At 39.1% G+C, this 23,355-nt stretch overlaps 1 protein-coding gene across 22 annotated transcripts in view; it reads right to left on the reverse strand.

The window, feature by feature from the left end:
• The window catches only part of nrxn1a (neurexin 1a), a 1,882,581-nt gene that overhangs the window by 1,587,973 nt on the left and 271,253 nt on the right, over positions 1–23,355 (reverse strand). For 16 of the 22 annotated variants that reach the window (XM_043695910.1, XM_043695909.1, XM_043695912.1 and 13 more), the window contains 2 exons: positions 3,597–3,626; positions 2,768–2,779 (listed from right to left, as the gene is read on the reverse strand). The exons of the other annotated variants lie outside the window; for them this stretch is intronic. In XM_043695910.1, coding sequence (XP_043551845.1) covers positions 2,768–2,779; positions 3,597–3,626 — 42 coding nt within the window. The remainder of the gene's footprint in view (positions 1–2,767; positions 2,780–3,596; positions 3,627–23,355) is intronic. 22 annotated transcript variants of the gene reach the window in all.

Here is a 23,355-nt window from a genome sequence, read left to right on the forward strand (position 1 = left end):
ATGTATGCATTTAACTACCCACCTAAGTTTTTTTTTCACTGGAGCTTTACTTCTGAGAACTCCTTTTGATTACTTTGCCTAAGTTTCAGAACATTTCAATCTTAAAATATGCCTGTAGAAGGAAGTTCATGTACCAATCTCCCTTGGTCACCAACCCCAACACCCACAGTCACAATCAACAGCAATCATCTCAGCTCAGAGGTTTTTCTATGTTTGAGTATTCTCTCCAACAAAGACACATCAGGTGATGGAATTGACTGCCCCTTGGCAAAAGCAAGTTCAGCATTCATCAATCTCACCTTCAGGCTTTGGAGAAACAAAGGTGTAAAATATATCATGTAGTCATTCTGATGGCTATGAACTTCCTAAAGTCACAAAAACAAAACTGGATGCAATTTATTGTTGTTGCTTGAGATTCATTTGCAACATCAATTGACAGGACATACCTAGTGCCGTAAAGCATGCTCATCAGAGTTCAACTTTGATGAAAATCATAAACTTCACATAGAAAACTCCCGCAAACCAAACACAGTATTCTACAGCTAGCTGGGCTTGGGAACCTGCATCATAAGATATGCTAAACTGATACACAAAGATATTCTGAAAGCTAATCTTGAGGCTGGAACTGGGATCCTACTTAAAATAAGCTCTGCATTGATCCAAATGGAGATGGCTTTGTTTTTCAGCAATATCAACATTCGAAAAGAACAAAAACAGAAACTGCTGAAAAAACTTTCTCTCTATGGAGAGAAAGCAGAGTTAATGTTTCAGGTCCAGTAACCCTTATTCAGAACCAAAGACTCTTGAGAAGAACCGTTACCAGCTGCAAACCATTAACTCTGCTTTCTCTCCATAGATGCTACCAGACTTGCTGGATTTATCCAGCAATTTCCATTTTGTCTCTGATTTCCAACATGTGCAGTTATTTGGATTTTTTTAAAAGAACAAGTCATGCAAGCATGATGAACCCCAATGCCTTCTTTCACCCACCCAATACTGACCATACATGATATATGTATTCATATCTGCAAATCAAGATCTAATTTAATGACACATAAGACAATATCAGTCTGGGCAAAGAGTGACTGGTATTGAACATACAGCCATTAAAGTGACAGGAAAATCCATCACTTCTGTTGCTATTTTTTTTCGCTTCTTCCAAACTCATCAGTTCCTATTGGGAGAAGGTTCCACAGTACTAACCACACTCCAACATTTCTCCCAAATTATCATAATTTATTTGTGAATCTTGACAACAAGTTCCATCAGGTTATTGATTAAAGTAAGCCTATCTCATCCACAGCATCCATCCACATATATGTAATTCCACAATTCCATCTGGGATGATGACATCTTGATTGAGGTGAGAAACGTACCTAAAGTTATTTTCCCTAAGCAATGGATGGTGAGACCAATGCAACAGTCCCACAGCTGCCCTTGCTAAGATCACCTCAGCTCAGCAGTGAATACTGACAGAGAATATTCTTTGGGTTCTATGGTTCAGCACTGTATTAGTTCTCCAATAGTTGGACTACAATGACTAATGTGAGTTATAAAATTGAGGTACAAAGATTAAAATTGGCCAGGCTTGCTTACTTCCTGGATTGTGATGATCCATTTTAGACCCCTCAATACCGAGTCCTGCTTGAATAAAATCTTCTAAGCAACCAAATATTCAAAACATAAACAGTGAGCTGGTAATTCATTTCAAAATCAGAGATCAAATTACTACCAAAATTATTTATCTCATTCCTAAATTAAACTTTTTTTAAATTGCTAATTCTTCTTGCTGTCAAGGTTCTTCTCTTCCCTTATAGCACTGAACATTACATTTTTGTCAGTAAAGTCACTCACCAGCTCTCTAATCCCAGTAAAGAATATTGATGCATGCACTTTCAAGATAAGTATGAACAGTTTCCAACTACAGGGCTATCACAATCAAAACTTATTCTCTCTTGTCATCGACACAAGTCTTCTAGCTAGGGCTAAGTACTTTCTTTTTACCTTAAAAATAATGAGGCCAAATGTAGAACTTACAGTATAATCACAACTAAGATTATCTAACTCCTATTTACTTCTGTAAAATATGACTAAGCTATTCATTAACTAAACCTGGAAAGTGCCGGGAGAGTTTGTATCCACTGTAATTAATTTACAGTAATCATTCTCAATTAATACCGCTTCAAGTTAAATTAAAATGCTGATCTTGAAAGTGATATTTCATTTTCTTTAAGTGAATTAATATGATATACACATTTGTCCAATTTTGTTCCTATTCAGGATTTCATACATTTTGTTCCTTCAAAGACACGAAAAGCAATTACTCCAACACTCATTAAGTATAATTTTGAAATATACAGTTCAAACTAAAGCTGTGGCATCTGCATTTAAATTGTGTTGGGTTTCAAAAGGGACGGTGTTCTGTTGCAGTGTGGCAGTAATTCAAATTTGAATATTTTGTCGAGATAATTAAATATTCTAAAAAATAAAGTTATAAACATGTCAATCTTCCAACATAGAGGGAAAATCATCTTTTAGTTTCCTAAATTGTTGTGTCCGACAAGATAAAAATTTCATGATAAATACAAACAGGCAAATACATAAATATCAATAGCCTTACCTTTGGAATCTTCTAATGCATTAGAACATCATAACCACATATTTAATGCTCAGGCAATAAACAAACACCATTTCTTTTACCAATGATTTAAATGGTTATTAAAATTATACTTTTTAATTATTCCAAAGAAAGCAGAACATTTAGTACCTTTTATTTTACCTATGGAATTGATGGAATGGTTCCATGAAGTAAGCATTATTGAATAAAAAAAGAGAAACATTTTAAGTTTCATGATTATATGCAAATGCAACTAATCATAGCAAGAAAATATATATAATATGTAAACACACAGGTGTAGTATGAGCATATTATGTTGAAATGGAAGCATGAATCCCATGTTATGAAGATAATTTTCTGTTGGGAGATCTATGTATTCAAAACACCTACAGAACCATGACTTAACTCACTCAACATAAAAAAAAGAACATTGAAAGTAATTAGGAGTGAAATTATGTGGTTGAATTGCTTGCAAAACCATTCCTCCAGCATTCCAACAGCCTGGTGCATCGAACATACTTTCAATCAGCCATGCATCTCTGTTAATGGGTGAAGCACACCGCTGCACATATGTTGCAATATGGTGTGACAATTTATCACACTACAAGCTAAGAGCAGGCACTAGTCGTGACAATACCACCTGATACAGAAGCAAGCATAATTCTGAACATTATGACTTCAAGCACTCCAAACTAACTATACACTCAAATAAATATTTTAACATTGCTTTAATTATATTTAACACTGACATTTTTACATTAATGATCTCACTTTCTCCTAATTGGCACAAAGACAAAAACAAAGCAAAAAGCTTGACTCAAGTGCAAAAAGAAAAAAAATAAAGAAAGACAGATTCTCTTGAAACAGCCAAAGTGGAAGTATAAACTTTTGTAGAATTATTTCTAGAGAGAGTTTAAAGACAACTACTAATGGGGGGGAGAGAAGGAAGCACAGTGGAAAAAAGGAATGGAACCCATACCTTGGTCGCCCATCATCAGGTGCGCCAGACCTTGAAGGGAAACAAGAGCACAGTCAGCAAAGAACAAGGGCACGTGGGAAGAGGTATTGTCACAATGACAAAAATGTTTTGTGACAGACATCTGCATTGTATTAGATGTCTTTATTACAGGGAAATAAAAAAAAAGCATTTTTCAACCACAGGTTGCAATGCATTGGGACAAGATCAGAAGAATGAAGAAATGATTCTGATAGCATTGGACAATTCCAAGATTTTCCACATACACATATCCACAGTAAAAGAGAACAAAGGCTTCTAAAGGAATTTTTGTAAAAGGACCATCCTTCCACCCTACAAATCATGCCAAAAACATTGCTTCATCAGCTGTTAGTCTGTTTTCAGAAACATATAATTTCAAGAACATTTTAATCATGATTTATACTAAAAATATGAAATTGAAGCACTAAGTAGAGATGTTATAAATACTGTTCATAGCAGTTGTTTCCAAATTGTTGTGCACCTTTCTGCTTGAACATTCTTAAATGCCTTAAGTGTTGTTTTGGATAGTTTTACAACAATTGCTTCTTGAAACTGGGCCGTACGTGAGAGTCATATTCAATTAAAGTAGTTTCTCCAAAGACATGTGGTTTGCTAATTGATTTTTGAAGAAGTCACTTTGAAATGTTCTCATCGAGCCTCACATGTAAAGTAAATTCATATTAATATTGGTAAAATAAGGAGAATTGGTTTGTATTGTTTAATTACATTATTTAAATTACAGTTTTTACATCAAAATGTAGATAAAAACCATGTACAGATCAGACGAGAAGATAGGTAGAAGCAGATCCGCTGAATGTATGTACACCAACCAATGATTACTTAATTTGAAATCAATGGCAATGAAAATGGATAGTTACTTATTTGCAATTGCCAATTTTCCATCCAGCAATTAATGTTAAAATTTACACACCAGATTTTAATTGAAATATTTGACATGCACATACAAAAGTCAAATTTCATAATGAAATTGTTGAAAATTGAGTAAAATGGTTTCTGATTACATCTCTTACATTTTATTTTTAAATAGTTGTGGCTCAAAGTACAATTTATGTTAGATTTTGCAGTTGCCATTCCTGGAAGCCGACTGTTAGATGTACAGCTAAGCAAAAATGTAAACACAGTGTTGAAAATCATTCCCTGTTGGATCAATCTGAAATTCATTAGCATGATGGAACCATCAAATGCAGCTAAGAAATACAACTGACTGAATACTGGTGACAAACCAAGAATGTGTTTCGCTATCCTATATTGTTCTTCACAACCTAAAGGACATGTTCCTATGTTGAATTTGTCAGTTACAGAACCAATTTTATAGCTCCCAAATTAATTCTCATCACTTTGGAAGTGTATAAACCCTAAAACAGTCTGTTCCCAAAAAATGCAGGAACAGATATAATTCAGTCTGTTGTCATGTCTATTACTACTCATAATTCTGGTACAGACTAACAGGAATAATTAATCTAAGGCAATTTCATATTTTGTTTCTTTCAAATGTGGTTTTTCTATTCTAATGTTTCATGCGAAAGTTACATATTAAAAGAAAAAAGGATTGTGATTAATGATTTCCAAAGATGTATTTTGGATACCAATGTAGTGATATTAAGCAAGGCACAGTTATTCAATCAATGGATAAGGTAATTGGTGAATCAAACAAGGTCTCCACAAACGTCAATATATATTTGAACTGTTATGAAGTAAGTAGTTTTGGTCCATTTTGGAATATTGTTTCATGAACTCAATTACTGTCTATGTATTCAAATCATTAATAGGAGTGCACATCACTCAGGTCTGTTTGTAGTTTACATATCAGGATGCTACTGAAAAGCACTGCAATGAGACAAGTAGAAAGTCTTATTTATAAAGTATCGCATTCCTTGAGTTGTGTAGTGTTTTTCATATGAATACAAATGACATTCATTTTCACACTTTCCAAAATGTCACATTGTGGCTCAAACTTAATATTGTAATTTTTGTCCTCATTAATTAAGTAACTTCAAAAATTAGACTATATCAGTAATGGGATCTATTTTTAAAATGGAAAACAAAAGTTGTAACTAGTTTTAATCAAGTGAAATGCATTTGTTCCTAAAGTGTATTTAAGTACTGTTATGAGGATTGTACAAACAATTTGCAATATTGTATTGCCAGAAAATACCAGATTAAATCAAAATTGCACATAACTGGTATTGTTGTAATGAAGATACATGATCCAAATATAACTTAATAGATCATGAGGTCCTATATAAAAATATACTGAATTGCTAAACAAAAGATTTACATCAATAAGGCATATCTATTGAATATAACATAGACAATGTTGCAGGCTGCAAAGGAGCAGGAGGCTCGAATATGGTCAGCCAGCTGAAAGTGCTGTCAAAGAGAAGTCACATATCCCAGTTTCTGAGAGAGATATGATTATTGCGTTGTTGAAATGAGTTAGAAAGAATTGACCTGCTTGAATAGCAATAACCTGTTGCTCTTTCTCCGCAAAGTGCCTGAGCTGAAAACCCACCAAAGCCATCCATATTGTTCAAGGAGTCCCTGTCGAAGATCTTCTTGGAACCTATCCACCATCTGAAGCACAGAAAATTCTGCCAGCTACAACTATTCCAGTCAGGCACCACAGCGCCAGCAGCTTGTGTGTGCAAATAGCATCAAAATCAGAACACCATTTGGGACAATCTATAACCTCCTTTTTTCTCATTAATTTAACTACTGGTTGGTGAATTATTTTAAAGTTAACACAATACTTTGTTTCTTTTCAGAACTGTCTAAGTGCTAGTTATCTTTTTAAAAGGGCATATAATTAAAAATCATTCCATCTTTGTTTGAATATGTTGGTGTTTGGTAATAAACCAATCGTTAGTTGTTGGCTAAAGAAATCTGGCTGCCGTTTTCTTCATACTGACACTGGCACAGTTGGAGAACTGTATAGTGGTCATAACACCAATCTGTTAAGTTCAAAAATTTGTTGTGCAGGATTGGGACTCAAAAAGAAAATGGTGATCCCTCCAAACGTTGCCTTAACACATATTTGGCGGGTCAGCCTCCATTAAACCCCCACACAATGAAGATTGTGAAATAGCCAAAGTAATTTGAAGTGGTGGCAATAATTAATGAAAAAAGGAAAATGCCAATATAGATTTCTTGCATATTAGAATAAAGAGCACTGTAACCAAAATGTCTAATTTTGAAACAAGTGTGTTTTGTATCAGAGTGAGGTGACTACTAATACTTTAAATAGTCCACTGATAAACTGCAAAGTGTTCACAGATTGTTGAAGATGGAATTGTGATCAGGGACTAAAGATTATACAACTAGGAGCTAACAAGCTTGTTTGTGAATTGGGAGAGTACTGGGGAAATGTGGAAATGAGACATGGTCACACTGGCAAAGACTTTGTTACAAAAGAAGAGGCTAGAACTAGAATTTCAAAGAGATAAAGAAGAAAGGGTAAGCGAAGAAAGAAGAAGGTGGACAGGAAGGGGAAAAAGAATGTCGCGAAATAAAGTAGAATGATTGGAAACGGCTGGGAATCCATCTGCCTCCAATTTTTGGACTAGCATAGAATTGTTTAAAATTGTACAAGCAATCATAAAGTTTGAGGAAATGGACAAAGTGGTATTCTTCAAGCTGTTTGGAAAAATAGCCAAGAAAATGAAGTTAGCCATAGAAAACTGGACATTGCTCAACCCAATGCAGGCTGAGTGGCAAAGCCTGTGAAGATTACATCATGTTTTTAGGAGTCTTTTAGGATTTTATGGTAGCCTAAAAGATTCTCCTCTGTCTTATGGGTTATTCCCTGGGGTTGAAAGTGAGGACTGCAGATGCTGGAGATCAGAGCTGAAAATGTGTTGCTCAATTCCTGAAGAAGGGCTTATGCCCGAAATGTCAATTCTCCTGCTCCTTGGATGCTGCCTGACCTGCTGCGCTTTTCCAGCAACACATTTTCAGCTATTCCCTCGGGTTTCCAAGAAGACATTTTCAAACCTCTGGAAGCAGTCTGGGCAGATCTACATCAAGATTAAGGGAGAAGAACAGCTAGTTTTGGTAAATTGTATCAGCAGGGTGTATACATACTTTAGTTTCAGGTGCAGATGAGTACAGTCTAATATCTGACCTTGTTTGGGGTTAGGTTTGACTGAAATTTATTTATTCATTGGATATGTGCATCCCTGGCTGGACCAATTCCCAGTTAAGAATCAATCCAATTATTGGGGGTCTGCAGTCATATATAGGCCAGACCAGGTAAAGATGGCAGACCTTCTTCCCTAAAGAGCATTAGCAAGCCAGATAGGTTTTTACAACAATCAATAGTGGTCATCATTAGGCTAGCTTTTCCTTTTATGGAATCCAACTTTCAACACAGTGGGATTTGAACCCATATCCTCAGAACATCAGGTTGGGGTCCTGGATTACAGTCCAGTGACATTATCACTCCACCATCTCCCTTTCCTTCATGGGAAATGATTTGGTGGGGATGAAGGTAACGTCTTTGCCACTAGTCTTAAAGAAACCAAGTGAAGTTGAGGATACAGCAGTTTCCATGAAAGATTCTGTATCTAACATAGATTACCAATCAAGCTCTAGTGCATTGAGGTCCCAATCCTATGTCCAAAATGTTTCAGAAAGTTAGAAGTATTCTGGATATAAAACAAGTTTCATAGTCATAAAGAGCTTAGGAACTGTATTATCAGGCTCAGAAGACAATGGCGAGGGCAAATTACAATGAGTATTCCCAAGACTGGGTCAAAGGACTAGAAATTCATTTGTTTATCACCAGGATTCACCTGATGAATTGACCTCATCAGCTTTGATCCCTTTGCTCATGAACATGAGAGACAAATCTTCCAAAACAAAGAGATAATTTTGGGAGGAACTAATAAATATTTTAGGTTAGATTACATATTTGACTTCTGGTAACTGAGCAGAGTAGCCAGTAGAGGAGCTCAGAAGCACCTGTAAACTTGACAAGTAGCCTTGAGAAAAGTGTCATGAAGGTGTGGGTGTACTGTACCTTTAAGAAAATTGAAGGCTAGCAGAACTACCTGACAGCACCAAGTGCTCTCAACAACCTTTTGGTCCAGCAGTTAGTGTAGCTGGTTGCCTGGAGACAAAAACAAATTTGAATTTGGCCAATCAGTTTAAATTATACCCCAAAATACCGACTACCAATCAAGTTTGAATTTAATATATTGACAATGTTAAAACACAATGAAACAATCAAATGCTTTGGGGTATAAGACCGGGGAAAATTGAACAGTTGGAGGAGAACTGCCAAAAAACAAATGTAGGCTGCTAGTCAGAACTCTCTGAGATGTACCTGTCTACAGAAGGAGTTTGCACAGAGAAAACATCAACACTGACCTGGCGAGTGAGTCTGCAATGAGAAGATTCAACAGCTGGCTGGTTTTGAAATTTGAATTTTTCAGTCAAACTTAATTGGGGGGTTTATCAGACCAGTATTATAGAAGGGAAAGTAAAAGCTAGGTTAGAGGAAAGAGTTGTAAATAGTTGTAAAATAATTATTCTCTGTTATACGTTAAGAAACAAAGTTGTTAATGTTTACTTTAAATAGTTCTTGGCCACTTGAATTTTCACAAACTACTGCACAGGATAAATCTTTCTGTATTGCTGATTTAAATAAAGCAGGAGGGTTTACCCTGTGTTATAACAAAAGGAGCAGTCAAGCAGGCCCAGGCCTCAATTTTTCAGTCAAGGGAATATGTGTTAGTGTTACTAGCTTTACAGGGTGAACTGCTGAAATCCCAATTCAATGGCCCAAAGAAAGTAGCTAAGAGAATTGATAACGTGAATGTTTTGATTGAGACCTCAGATCAAAGGAAAAAGAGCCATCTATGTAACATTAACATGGTGAAACATGATTACCATTCAGAGCAGGATAAGCAAGCACAGGCCTGTCAGGCAGTGAGGACAATGGAGGACTAAGAGGACAGTGATAATGTTGCAGAGGGCAGCCTGGATAGTACCAAATTTTCAACATTATGTTGTCCTGTTACCCAACGCCAACAGCACAGGTACAATTCTTGTACCAGCTGAGGTCAACATGAAGACCCCATTTTGTCAACTTCATCTTCACCAAGGTGCATTTTGAATGAAAGAACAGCCTATCTTCTTCTGGGGCTTTTGTATGATAGATCAGATACCATGCTTTCGTAATGAGATATAGACAGCAAGGGGATTTAATGATGCTTCTCACAACATTTAGGTGTCTATAGAGACAAACCAGGATCTATGGGCATGCAGTCCCACTCCATAAACAGAATCATTATCATCCAGGTCTGGAGAAACAGGTTCGGGTGAAAGCAGAAATCAAATACAAATTTCAAAATCACTTCAGTGAACCCAGTCAAAGCAGCTGGATTTCACCAGTTGTGCTGGTGCCCAAGCCTATGCAAAGACAATAGAAGGGTTAACACAGTAATCAGGGCACATTCTTACCCAATTCTTTGTCTGAAAGACTGAATTAACAAGATTGGAAGGACCACCTTTATTACTAAAATGGATTTGTGAAAAGGATGCTGGCAGCTTCCTTTAACACCCTGAGCTAAAAAAATGTTGATCTTTGTCACAAATAAGCTTGCAGAAGTAAAGGTCAGCTACCTAGGGCATACAGTGGGTCAGGGAAATTTGCTGCTATGAACACCAAAAATAAAACGATTGATGGAGTTTCCTGCTCCCAAAACCAAATCTGTACCAAATCTCAGCCCCATTGCTGCTCCATTGATACTTGTTACAGCAGAAAACAAAGGCACTGTGGTTAGGAGAGGACCAAGCACCTTTTGAGAGACTGAAAACTATCTTAACAAACTATACTGACTGCCCCAAATTCTGCCAGCCTATCAAGGTCATGACTGATGTCAGAAACTTGGGGGCTGGGGGTGGGGTGCTGTGTTGCTTCAGAATGATGAAACATACATAGATAGGTCACTGGGTGATTTCTCTCCAAAGTTAAAATTGATAACAATACAGGATTTTTACTGCAGAAGAAGACAGCTTGTGACTATTAATGGCTCCAAAACAATTTTAAGAATATGTCTGCCAATAATACTGGGAGAAGCTGGTATGAACCAATCATTATGCCCTATTTTTTTGAAAACTTCAAAAACATAAACGCCAAATGATTTTAATGGGATTTGTCATAGCAACTCCATCACGTAAAGGGGCCAAAGTGTTAAAAGGCATGGATGTTGTGAGCATCCAGGTAGATCCAAAATAACTGAGTGCTAAGACAGCAAGCAAGCAACACTGAGACACAGCCTGGTGTAATCATACACAGTGGTTTTCCTGCAGCAATGCAATGAAAGGTCTCAGTGAGGCCTCATGGCCAGCATTACATGTGGAAGTGTACTGTAAGCGGATCGGAAATGTGTCATGAGGGTGCAATGAGAGTGTTACAGACTGAATGCCAAGGTCCATGGATGTGTGGGGTGTGCACAGTTGATGATTGGCATAAAGCTCAGCAAAGTTGTTTCCAGATGTCCAAGATGGAAGACTGCAGGAGCAAGCAGTGGGCCGGACATGCCAGATACCTGCTCTGACGGCCATGTTGGAAATTTTGGGGGTCTGGTTTATTTCCAGTTGGTGGCAGATTAGGAGAGTGCATTTTAATGGAGCGAGATAGAGTAATGATGAGGGTGATAATGTGCAATAATCCCTGTTAATAGGCGTCTCACTGCTATTAGTGGAAATCTTACTTGATGTCTAGAACATTGCTGGAAAATATGACTTTTGATCTTAAATGGTAAAGTTTATGCTATCCACCCAAATTTTGCTGCCACAGTCCATGTTGTTCAAAGCCTGGGAATGTTTTGCCCGAAGGCATTTTTGAATTGGATGAGGAAAAAGTTAACCTGCCCAAAGAGCACCAGCTTATTACTCTTTCGCCCATTATTTGCAAATCATTTCATGAAAATGTCTGAGGTGAAAACCCACAGAAAGTCATCTTGATTACTCCAGGAGAGTTCCTGAAAAAGACTTTCTTGGAACCTACCCCACAATCTAAAGCAAAGGGAATTCAGCAAACTGCAACTGTTTCAGGAAGACACTCCTGTGCCAGCAGCTTGTGTGTACAAAATAACATCAAAATCAGAATACCATCTGGGACAATCTGTGACTGATCCTTTTTTGCATAAATTCAACTATTATGTGATCAAAGTATTTTAAAGGTAACACTGCACAGTATCAATATTTTAGCAACCTTAATTAGCTTCAAACATTTCTGTGTATGTATCTGCATGACTGTTGGGAGTCCTTGATTAAATCTGTGCATTAGACACAATCAATGGTTCAAGTATAAAACCACAGTCAAAATTGTGTTAACTTATAACTACAGCATTGTCTACCAACTCAGAATAATCTAATATTAAATTACTGAAAAATGACTTTAAAAACATATACAGGAGAGTATTATTTGGTCAGTTTCTCAGTAAATTTGAACAAAATGCATTCAAAAGCGTTAAGGTACTTTAGTTTTGTTGCACACAAAAGAAAAAAATTCTTAAGTTCAAAGGCTCATCAAGGCTTTGCAAATGAATGCAATTTGTAAAAGTTCCCAGTGGTGATTAATTAACCATGGGTCTGGCTCATTTTGTGGTCAGTCCAACTTCTGGTGCGGCTTTTTAATAAACCAATACAAACATTTAAACAAGGTCATGTGAACTGAAGTAAGCCCACACTTAAAATTCTGAGGGTAGTTTTCTGTTCCCTTGAGCCAGTGTGGGAAACGTGAGAAATATGAAAAAATATGGTGACAGCTAAACTCACCTAATTTTTCTGCAGCTCACAATTTCCTCTCCTTCCTCCAAGAAACAAAATGGCACTAATTCTGGATATGCCTGGTTGTGGCAGCTAACGGCTTGTTGCTGTGGGCCTTTGGCCGACTCTTGACTTCACCATGTTCATGTTGTATGGATACTATCTTCTTCCATTCTTCATCCACAGAAGTAAGCCTCATCAAACGATCAGTCTCACCACATCATCACAGCTGCTTTCAGACCTACCTCACAAAACACTTCAGTCCTTCAGGATTTCATTTCAAAGCTTACGTACAGTGATGGCTTGCATGGTTCTGCCAGGTTGCTTTCTGTGCACAGACACATGGATCTCCTGCATCTCTGGCTCTGAACTTAATTTCTTCATGCTCACTCAACTTGCACTTTGAAGCTGCCAGAGTGTGTGGCTTGCATTGCTTTTCAATGCAGAGGGAGAAGCAAGCAGCTTGTGAAGGTTGGAGTACTGAGCAGTCAAGTGGTGGGCATGTTGCTGTAGAGCACCATGCTTTGTCAATGCTAAATACATGTCAAACACTCTGCATTTGCTTCAACCAAATGACCATGCGACAAAGTTGATGGTCACTTGTCCTTAGAGGAGTTACGTGGGCTTTGGTAAATCAGGGAATACCACCATAGTCATTCAAGGGCTTGTCCAATTATTGCCCAGCCAACTAGCCGTGGTAAATCCTGCAGTTCAAATACAACCAGATTAGGGATTGCAGGTAAGTCAGTTAGGGTACTGTGGAAATATCAATGCAAGGGGTGTTCAGATTCTTCCTGCATTGAGCAAAGGGACGGACTAAGTATGATGGAAGTGGATGGAAGAGCAGGAAGAGGTGAAGCATGAGGAGGAGAGTTGGAGAATGTTTCCACTGAATGAGTAGAAAGCACTGATAACATGAAGAGCTTGTTGCTAGGAGAATTAGGTGAAAGTTGCTGATTGGACAAGATGCATGCAGTAATGCAAGTTGTGGTACATGAGCCTTGGTGAGATAAGTGTGCAGTGGTGAAGTTAGAGTAAGGGATAGTCCCTGGGAATGTGAGGGAGCAGAAAGAAGATGGTGACACTTAGCCTTGAGGAGCACAGAAGATCATTAACCTTCTTCCTGCACTGCTGGGCTTTTCTTTTTACCTGTGACACAACACTGACACAATTCAGGCTGGCTGGGTTTGGATTGATTTCCTTTCGTGGTCAGTAGGAGAAAAGACTGCCCTTCCCTTCCACCACCATATCCACCAATACCACCAGGTCGCTGTCAGTGAAGTTGGCTGCCAGGTTCCCTTTATGGGCCATGGACATAAGTGATAACAGTTGTACACCATTGTGTGAACTTAGTGCCTGGCTTGTAGTATCTGAAGTGGTATTCAGCTGAGGTTTAAATATGGCACCCGTGGCGTAAACATCAACAACATCCAGGAGCAGCAACCACTCTCAGTTTTCCACCAGTAAGACCGAAGCTAAAGAAGCCGGATGCAGAAATAATGAGATGAAAAGTATAGGATTGCGTTAGGAAAGTCTACATGGGTCATTGCAATCCAGTCATTGTGAATCTCACCCAATAAAACACAAGGGTCAAAACTATGGAAAAATTCATTCCTGTATCTTTTATGTTGGCTTTACCCATTTCAATCAGATTGATTGTTTATGATTGAGGGGAGAAACCATGATCATCACTCTCTGTAAAGGAAAACAAATCAGAAACAAAAACAGAAATTGCTGGAAAAGCCCAGCAGTTCTGGCAGCATCTGTGAAGAGAAAGCAGAGTTAACATTTGAGTCCAGTGTCCCTTTTTTAGAACAAATTAGAAAATTGGATGTTCTTTTGCTGCAGTACTCTACCCTAAACCGGTGTGCAATTTTATAACACATGGTCAGGTGAGAATGCAGTCCACTGCCCTGGAAAACAATGTGTTTGTAAACACAGGAGAGTCCCTACTTCAGTCTCCTACCTATAACAAAATCTCCGCCGTTGAGCATGAAACATGATCTAGAGTTCCTAATCTGCAATGCAGCACCTAACTCTATGAGTGAGCAAGGGACCTTCCTTAGGAAGGGTTGTGTAAATGCTTTTGCCTCTTGACATCATATGAGCACCTTATCCTGCAGCATACAGCAAGTAGTTCCCATGCTAACTTGACTAACCATTGCACTGTGACCCCAGTGTATGTGTGTGTGTGTTGTGTGTATGTGTTTGCGCGCGCATGTGTGTGTGTGAGTGCATGTGTGTGTGTGTGACACTATGTGCAGCCACTGCTCCTGCTGTCTTTGATTTCCATAAAGAACTGCTAGTTTCAGACTGGCTGACAGCACTTGGCAGGCAGGACCTCCGCTGCTAAAGATCTCAATTGCAAAGACAGCTCGATAATGGTCTCTTAAACACCTGAACAGGGCTTGATTCCAACTGGCCTCCCTACCTGAACTGATGGTCACCAATCAGTGGGCACAAAATCCATCGGCCAAACAAAATCTTGGCCAATTTAGATATCCTTAACAACTCAATATGATACCACCAGTAACAGGGAAGTAGCTGAACATTTTAGTTACCTGTCTCAGTGATGAGTCAACTGCTGGTTGGCTTCATCATTAGCAACAAATATAAATAAAAGTAGAAACCATCATAGGAATTCAACCTTGAAGTCTATTCATGTGCATCGTTTAAATGGTAAACAATTAGTTTCAGGTCAAAATAAGCCATCTTCGGAGGAACACTGCCAGCAAAAATACTTAGATTAGATTACATTACAGTGTGGAAACAGACCCTTCGGCCCAACAAGTCCACACCGACCCACCTAAGCGCAACCCACCCATACCCTACATTTACCCCTTACCTAACACTACGGACAATTTAGCATGGCCAATTCACCTGGCCTGCACATCTTTGCACTGTGGGAGGAAACCGGAGCACCCGGAGGAAACCCACGCAGACACGGGGAGAACGTGCAAACTCCACACAGCCAGTCACCTGAGGCAGGAATTGAACCTGGATCTCTGGCGCTGTGAGGCAGCAGTGCTAACCACTGTGCCACCGTGCCACCCACAAACACTTCATTGTGTTTTGTTAAAACCTTACACTACACACAACTGTCTACTGATGTTCAAAGTAACCCCATAGAGAGCAGTGACTACATTTCCATTGGTACATTGCACCCAAACTCCTGAGCAACGTAGTGCAATGGTGTCACAATGAGGAATGCACTAGCTCAGTTAAGATTTGCATGTGTTTGTTCAGACTGCTGTTACATACATCGGGTTTGTTTTTTGGGCATCCCTTGGAACAATGAATTAGCACCTTCACATATATTAGCAAGTAATCTACTTCCTTTTTGTGCAACTGAGGTGTACTCTGCTCAGGATTCTGCAACAACTACTACAGATTTGGCAGTGTCCTCCAAAAAACTGTTAAAAAAAAGTTAAAATTGAAAAACATGAAACAAGAAGGCTCTCAATTTTCATAGCACCCCTGAACTTTCCCCTATTGTATTCAGCTTGCACAAAGTAAAACAAAGGATTGGTTGAAACATTATACTGTTGCATCACCAGTTAAGAATTTTGAAATGAGCCATAACCAATGTCTACTCATTAATTCTTTTGAAATTGAGAAGTATTCTGAATTAAAATTGCAATCTACATCACTTAAAGTCTTAAGATGTAGTTTTCCCATTTTGCGTCTATCCAAAAGCAGGAACGGTTTGTGTGGAAAAACTCACATTGTGTTCGGGTCTGAAAGCCTTCCAGATTTTTCAGCAATCGAGCAGCTAATTGGTCAGCAGTCAGCTTTCCAACAGGATTTGGACCCTAACCAAAGAAAAGAATGGATGGTGGCCAGACAGGATTGTGGAATCGAGGCCTTGGCCAAATGAGTAACAAATGCTTATTGAATGACAGAGCAGGCTCAATGGGCTAAATAGCCTAGTCCTGCTCATAAATTATATGCTCCTATGTCCTTCCCACCAGTAGCTGTGGTCAGAGTCTAGCAGATCTCAAATTTGGCAACACCAACATGAAGGCTACTGCTGGAGGGACAGCTAACATCCTGAAGACCAAGCTGTCAGGTCAGTGCTTTCAGGGAGAAGATGGATTGGGAGGGGTTTGCTGTCAACGTCTCAGGGAAAGTGGAGCAAGGGGAGAGGATGTCTGAAGAGAGGACAGGAATATGGCTATCAGCATTCAGGCCCCATCCACTGATTGGTTTCCCAATTGTTCAGCAATGTAGATTAATGGCCCTCCACTCCCAGTCAATAACAGTCTGTCTATGTTACCAACTCTTTTTCATTCCACCTAAAAGGTAAGATCATTGCAGCCCAGGCAGTCGTAGGCCTTAACTAGCTCTTAGTTGGTCACTAATGGATAACTGAAGGGCTTTGATTAGCAGCAGGACAGGAAGGTTGAGCTTAGGCCTTGTCACCCAGTACAAAGGCAGAGGTAGAAATGTTGTAGGGCTCTGAGGTGCCACCAACTTGCCTAATTAGGCTTGCTTTCCCGACTCTAGGCCCACCACTTCTGGGACCACATGATTCTGGCTTTCTTTGCAGCATGATAAAAATTCTAACTAACATTAACCATGTAGCTAACAAATTGTGTTTAGCTCCAATGTTTATTTATAGTAGTTAAAAATCAGAATTAAATATGAACACGTTAGACTTTCAAAACATTAAATGGTATAGAAATGTTTGCAATTATAATCTCATGACAAACCTTTGGCAATGAATTTGGAGGTTTTTTTTAATATTTCAAAGTACTATGATGTAAAAAGTAAGTTGATGTAATATTGGTTTTAAATTTCATTAAATATGAATATGCTCCAAAGGTGTAGGGTTAGAACAATTTTGCTTTCTAGTACTTGTGTGGATGCTGCCCTGGACATTACATTCTGTTCAGAAATTAAAGGTAATATTATGTGTAGTCATTACATGGTAACATTAATATGTACTTTTGATAATTTCTAAGTGGTTGTGTTTGAGACAGCAAAATTCCTACAAAATAAGTAGCTGTGCAGTTGTTTAAGTGGATATTTTGTAAATATTTCTACTGAGAAGCTCAGATCTCAAAATTCACAGGTTTTATTTTGACTTAATTTTGGTGATTAAAGGAAATGTTAAAAAGATTATGTACTGCATAATAATCGATAAATGCAAGTAAGGATGTGTACTTTATCATTATGTCTATAATTCTTCTTGTATTATCGTGATTACATTGCAAACAAAAGCTACTCAAATTGAGAAATACTTTGTCAAACAACTTCCTCTGATCATGAAGTATTCCAATCAATTCTATTTAGATAAAATTGATAATTACCACATAGAATATGATCCCTGCAAATGGGATTATATTCTATGTGGTATTTATCAATTTTAGGGAAGGCCCAATTCTTCCCTATCCCTGCAACCTCCTCCAGCTCTATGCACTGCTCTTATTTTAATCTCTTGTATATCTCTAATTGTGTTTGTTTGACCATAGTTAAATTATCTAGCTGGAGTTCAAAGTTTCTTAAAAATCTTACTATTGATCTTTTAAATCGATAACTTTGGTCCCTTGTTATTTTCTAACTGTTAAGCATGATTGTAATCTGATGAGTTAACTCCATGATATACAATGCTTTTCCTATGAATATCCGTCCAAATTATAGAGATAGTGAGCAAATTGTCCACTTCTTGTATGAAACAATTAACTTTTTGGTCACTCACATTCCATGGCCAACAAGTCCAGATGTGGGAATTGAACCTCGAGCTCCTAGCCCAGAGGTAATAACATCACCAAGATCTTCATGTTAGGCATCACAATGTGCAAAAGTGACAAGAGAGGACAGAATTTTTTGGTGGGCTATTTTATACTTAATATTGCTGATGATGACAATGAAGAACAGAGAGGTTTCTTGAAATTTACCTTCCTGATTACTGTAAACAGTTAAGGACTTGCAAAAGCTAAATTTGCAACAATGAAAAATGATACCACATGGGAAATGCAATCATAATTCATCAAGCAATGATTAAGTCTGCATGTAATCTGCAGTATACAAGAGTCATAATTCCAAATGGCTTAGTGAAGGAGATTAGAAATAAGTGATGAAAATTCCACCACACAGTTGGTAAGAATGGACTCTGACTGAAGTAGTGTGGTCCATATGTTATGATGCATTGTCGTTTGCATCCTTATGTTCAAATCCCTCTCCATCTCTGCACCCTCTTCAAGTCCTACAATCTTTTTATATTTCCACATACCTCAAACTCTATCCTTTTGGGCATCTTTGATTTCTTTCATTCTATCATTAGTGGCTGCATCTTCAGCTATTTTTGCCCTAAATTCCAAAAATGCCTTCCTCAACCTTTTCACCTTCCTATGTCTAATCTTTATTCTAATATTCCTTTATGTGTGAAATACCTCGGGCATTTTATTACAATAAATTTACTACAGAAATGCAAACTTCCATACTTTGTAAAAAAAATATTGCTCATGTAAAGTATTTCTCAAAGCATTAAGTCCTATCTTCCTGCCACCTGCAAGTTCCAAATTCAAGGGCTATTCGGAACACTGAATGAAATATTGTGAGGGTATATATCATTAAAGACGTTCCAGGTTTGTTCCTGTTCTAAGCTGAATTAGCTAATTTCAGCCAGAGGAAACAGTAGAACTGCAACATTTTGTTATAGAATCTCTAACATAGGTAAGAGAAAAATCAGATGGCATTTAATTTTCAAATGAGTTTTTCGTGAGCTCAGTTGGAAGGTCTCACCAGTACCTTCCTGATGAACTAAGAGTGATAACCATCATACCTGGATATCCTGCCAACACTTGCAGTATAAAAAACACTTGTGTAGCATAATGAAAGGTCAACAATTCCAAGGAACTATACCTTTAAAAACAGTGACTCAAGAAGAAATTCAACATCATTTCACCAATGCTTGTGAGAAGAATGATCATGTCCTGTTCCAGCCCTTCCTCCAGAGCAGCATTGATCAGCGGGTCACAGTTGTGTTCATCCACAAGTGGATGACTTGTTAACTGTGGCATACAGAACAGTGTGCCTATATTTATATTACACACACACACACACACACAGACAGCTAGGAAAATGGCCCTTTGGTTTTCATGTCAATGCCAACCAACAAGCACCAACCTATACTAACCCCATTTACCTGCACTTGGTCCATAGTCTACTATGCCCTGGCATTTTAAATGCCCATTCAGATGCTTTTTAGGTATTACAAGAGTATCTTCCTCCACCTTCCTGTCAGGAAATGTATTCCATTTTTCTTTCACCCTCTGGGTGAAAAATCTTATCGTCCAATCCCCTCAGAAGCATTTATTCCTCAACTTAAACTTATGCCCTCTTGTCTAAGACATGTTTGCCATGGAAAGAGATTCTCACTATCTGCTGTATCTAAGCCTCTCATAATTTTGAAGTCCTCAATCAGATCCGCCCCTCAGCCTCCTCTGTTCCAAGGCTAATGCACCCAACCTATTCAGTCTCTCCATCTAACAGAGATTTTCCATCCCAAGCATCACCCTGGTGAGTCTCCTCTGCACCCACTCCAGTGCAATCACATGCTTCCGATAGTGTGGCAAACAGAACTGTACACAGTATTCCATCTGTGGCCTAAACAATGTTTTATGTAGTTGCATCAAGACTTCCCTGTTACTACATGCTCCAGATAATGAAGACAAGAATCCCATATGCCTTCTTCACCACTTTATCCACCTGTGCTGATACCTTCAGGGACTTGTATAGCCTTTGTTCCTCAGTACTCACTAGGGACCTACCATTCAATGCAAGATAGGTAGCTTTTGAGCTCCTGAGCCCATCTGCTCCAGGTCAGCCACATCCTTCTTTCTCTTTCCTTTTTGTCTTCGTTATTTTTCTTCATCTTCTGCTTTTCAGTGGAGGAGGTATCATTGTGGAGAAGGCTGGAGTGGGATTAATGGCGAAGGCAGCGGCTGCAGTGAGGGCTCATGGTTGCGGTAGGCCCGGAGCACAGACTCCCAATGATGTCAGCAAGGTGATGACTGCAGCTTTGACTGCGTGGTGGGCCCAGAGCACAGTCTCCTAGAATGTTGGCGAGGCAGTGGTTGCGTGGTAGACCCACAGCTTGGAGTCCCAGCGATGTCAGCAAGGTGATGGCTGCAGTTTTGGCTACATAGTGGGCCTGGAGCACAGACTCCTAGCGATGTTAGCGAGTGTTGACGACAACTTTAGCTGCATAGTAGGCCCAGAACATGAAGTCCCAGTATTGTCAGCAAGGCAGTGACTGCAGCTTTGGCTGCACAGTGGATCTGGAGCACGAATTCCTAGCTATGTTGGTGAGGCAGTAGCTGCAGTTTTGGCTGCACAGTAGGCCCGGAGCATAAACTCCTCACAATGTCGGCAAGGCAGTGGCTGCAGAGCCGGGGATTTCTGGGGCATTGGCTGGACCCAGAGTGGAGACTCATTACTGCCCAGAGAAACTGGAACACCTTACAGAAACCCCAGAGACATTAAGAAAGCCCATAGCAGTACTTGACAAGAAGGATTGTAAAGTTGGACATTATTTCTTACTTTTCTGCCTTTAAATTTTCCTGTCAATTGAACAGATGAAGTTCTATTTAAGTAATTCCTTTTTTTTGTTTTGTAATCCAAAACAGCACCAGATTGTAGCAATAAAACACTTTAACTGTATTTTCTTAAATGCACGTGACAATAAAATCATTCAGTCATTCATTCATCATTCTTTGACCTCCCACAATGTAGCATCTCACACTTATCAGGATTAAATTCCATCTGCCATTGCTCTGCCTAATTTATTAGCTGATCAATATCAGACAGAAGCCCGAGTACATCTTCCTCACAATCAACAACATCCCCAATTTTCAGGTTTTCTGCAAACTTACTAACTAATCTTCTACATTCACATCCAAGTCGTTAATGTACATAACAAACAGCAGATGTCCCAGCACCAAGCCCGTGGTATACTGCTGATTAAAGGCTGCAAATCACATAAACAACTCTCCACCATTATCCTTTGCCTCCTCTTTGTAAGCCAATTTTGGATCCATTTTGCCAACTTGCCTTGGATCCCATGGGCTCTTCCTGTTGGACCAGTCATCCATGTGTGATCTTGTCATAGATCTTTTGAAATCCATATAAACCACATCAACCTCATGACTCTCATCAATATATTTAGTCATCTTTTCAAAAAAACTTATCTAAGTTAGTCAGAGAGGGTCTCCCTCCAACAAATCTGTACCAACTCTCCCTGATCAATCGCTGCGTTTCCAAGTATTGTTTAAATCTACTTTTTAGAATTCTTTCCAATGTTTATCCAGCCAATGGTGTCAGGGTTTGTAGTCTGGACTTACCTGGCTTATCCCTGTTTCCCTTCCTGAAAAAAGGAACCACATTAGTTATCCTCCAGTCATCTGGCTCTTCATGTCATAGAGTCATAGAGATGTACAGCACAGAAACAGACCTTTTGGTCCAACTTGTCCATGCTGACCAGTTATCCCAACCCAATCTAGTCCCACCTGCCAACACCTAGCCCCATATCCCTCCAAACCCTTCCTATTCATATACCCATCCAGATGCCTTTTTAAATAGTGCAATTGTACCAGTCTCCACCACATCCTCTGGCAGCTCATTCCATACTCATACCACCCTCTGCGTGAAACAGTTGGCCCTTAGGTCTCTTTTATATCTTTCCCCTCTGACCCACAACTTATGCCCTCTAGCTCTGAACTTCCCGACACCAGGGAAGAAACTTTGTCTATTTATCCTATCCATGCCTCTCATAATTTTTAAACCTCTATAAGCTCACCCCTCAACCTCTGATGGTGCAGAGAAAACAACCCCAGCCTGTTTAGCCTCTCCCTACAGCTGAAATCCTCTAACCCTGGCAACATCCTTGTAAATCGTTTCTGAACCCTTTCAAGTTTCACAACATCTTTCCGATAGGATGGAGACCAGATGTGCACGCAATATTCCAACAGTGGCCTGTACAGCCAATGTCCTGTACAGCCGCAAGATGACCTCCCAACTCCTGTACTCAATACTCTGACCAATAAAGTAAAACATACCAACACCTTCGTCACTATTCTATCTACCTGTGACTCCAGTTTCAAGGAGCTATGAACCTGCACTCCAAAGTCTCTTTGTTCAGCAACACTCCCTAGGGCCTTACCAAAATGCAGCACCTCACATTTATCTAAATTAAACTCCATCTGCCACTTCTCAGCCCATTGGCCCATCTGGTCAAGATCCCGTTGTAATCTGAGGTAACCTTCTTTGCTGTTCACTACACCTCCAATTTTGGTGTCATCTGCAAACTTACTAACTATACATCTTATGCTCACATCCAAATCATTGATATAAATGATGAAAAGTAGTGGACCCAGCACCGATCCTTGTGGCACTCCACTGGTCACAGGCCTCCAGTCTGAAAAGCGACCCTCCACCAACTAGTATCCAAATAGTTAGTTCTCCCTGTATTCTATGAGATCTAACCTTGCTAACCAGTCTCCCATGGGGAACCTTGTCAAACGCCTTACTGAAGTCCATATAGATCACGTCTACCACTCTGCCCTCATCAATTCTCTTTATTACTTCTTTGAAAAACTCAATCAAGTTTGTAAGACATGATATCCCACATGCAAAGCCATGTTGACTATCCCTAATCAGTCTTTGTGGTCAGCGAATTAATAAAAATATCCACAATGGTCCCAGCAATCTCCTCCCTTGTCCCCCATTGTACTCTGGGATACATTTCATCAGGCCCTGGAGACTTATGCACCTTTGTGCCCATTAAAGCATCAAATATTGCCTCCTTATTAATCTTAACATACTCTAGAGCTTCAACATTCGAACTGAAATCTCCGGCTACAATACCTTTGTCCTTGTGAAAGTAAATGAGAAATATGATTTCAAGACCTCACCCACGTCCCCTGCCTCCATGCACAGA

The sequence above is a fragment of the Chiloscyllium plagiosum genome, chromosome 9 (assembly GCF_004010195.1).
Source record: "Chiloscyllium plagiosum isolate BGI_BamShark_2017 chromosome 9, ASM401019v2, whole genome shotgun sequence".
NCBI classification, from domain to species: Eukaryota; Metazoa; Chordata; class Chondrichthyes; order Orectolobiformes; family Hemiscylliidae; genus Chiloscyllium; species Chiloscyllium plagiosum.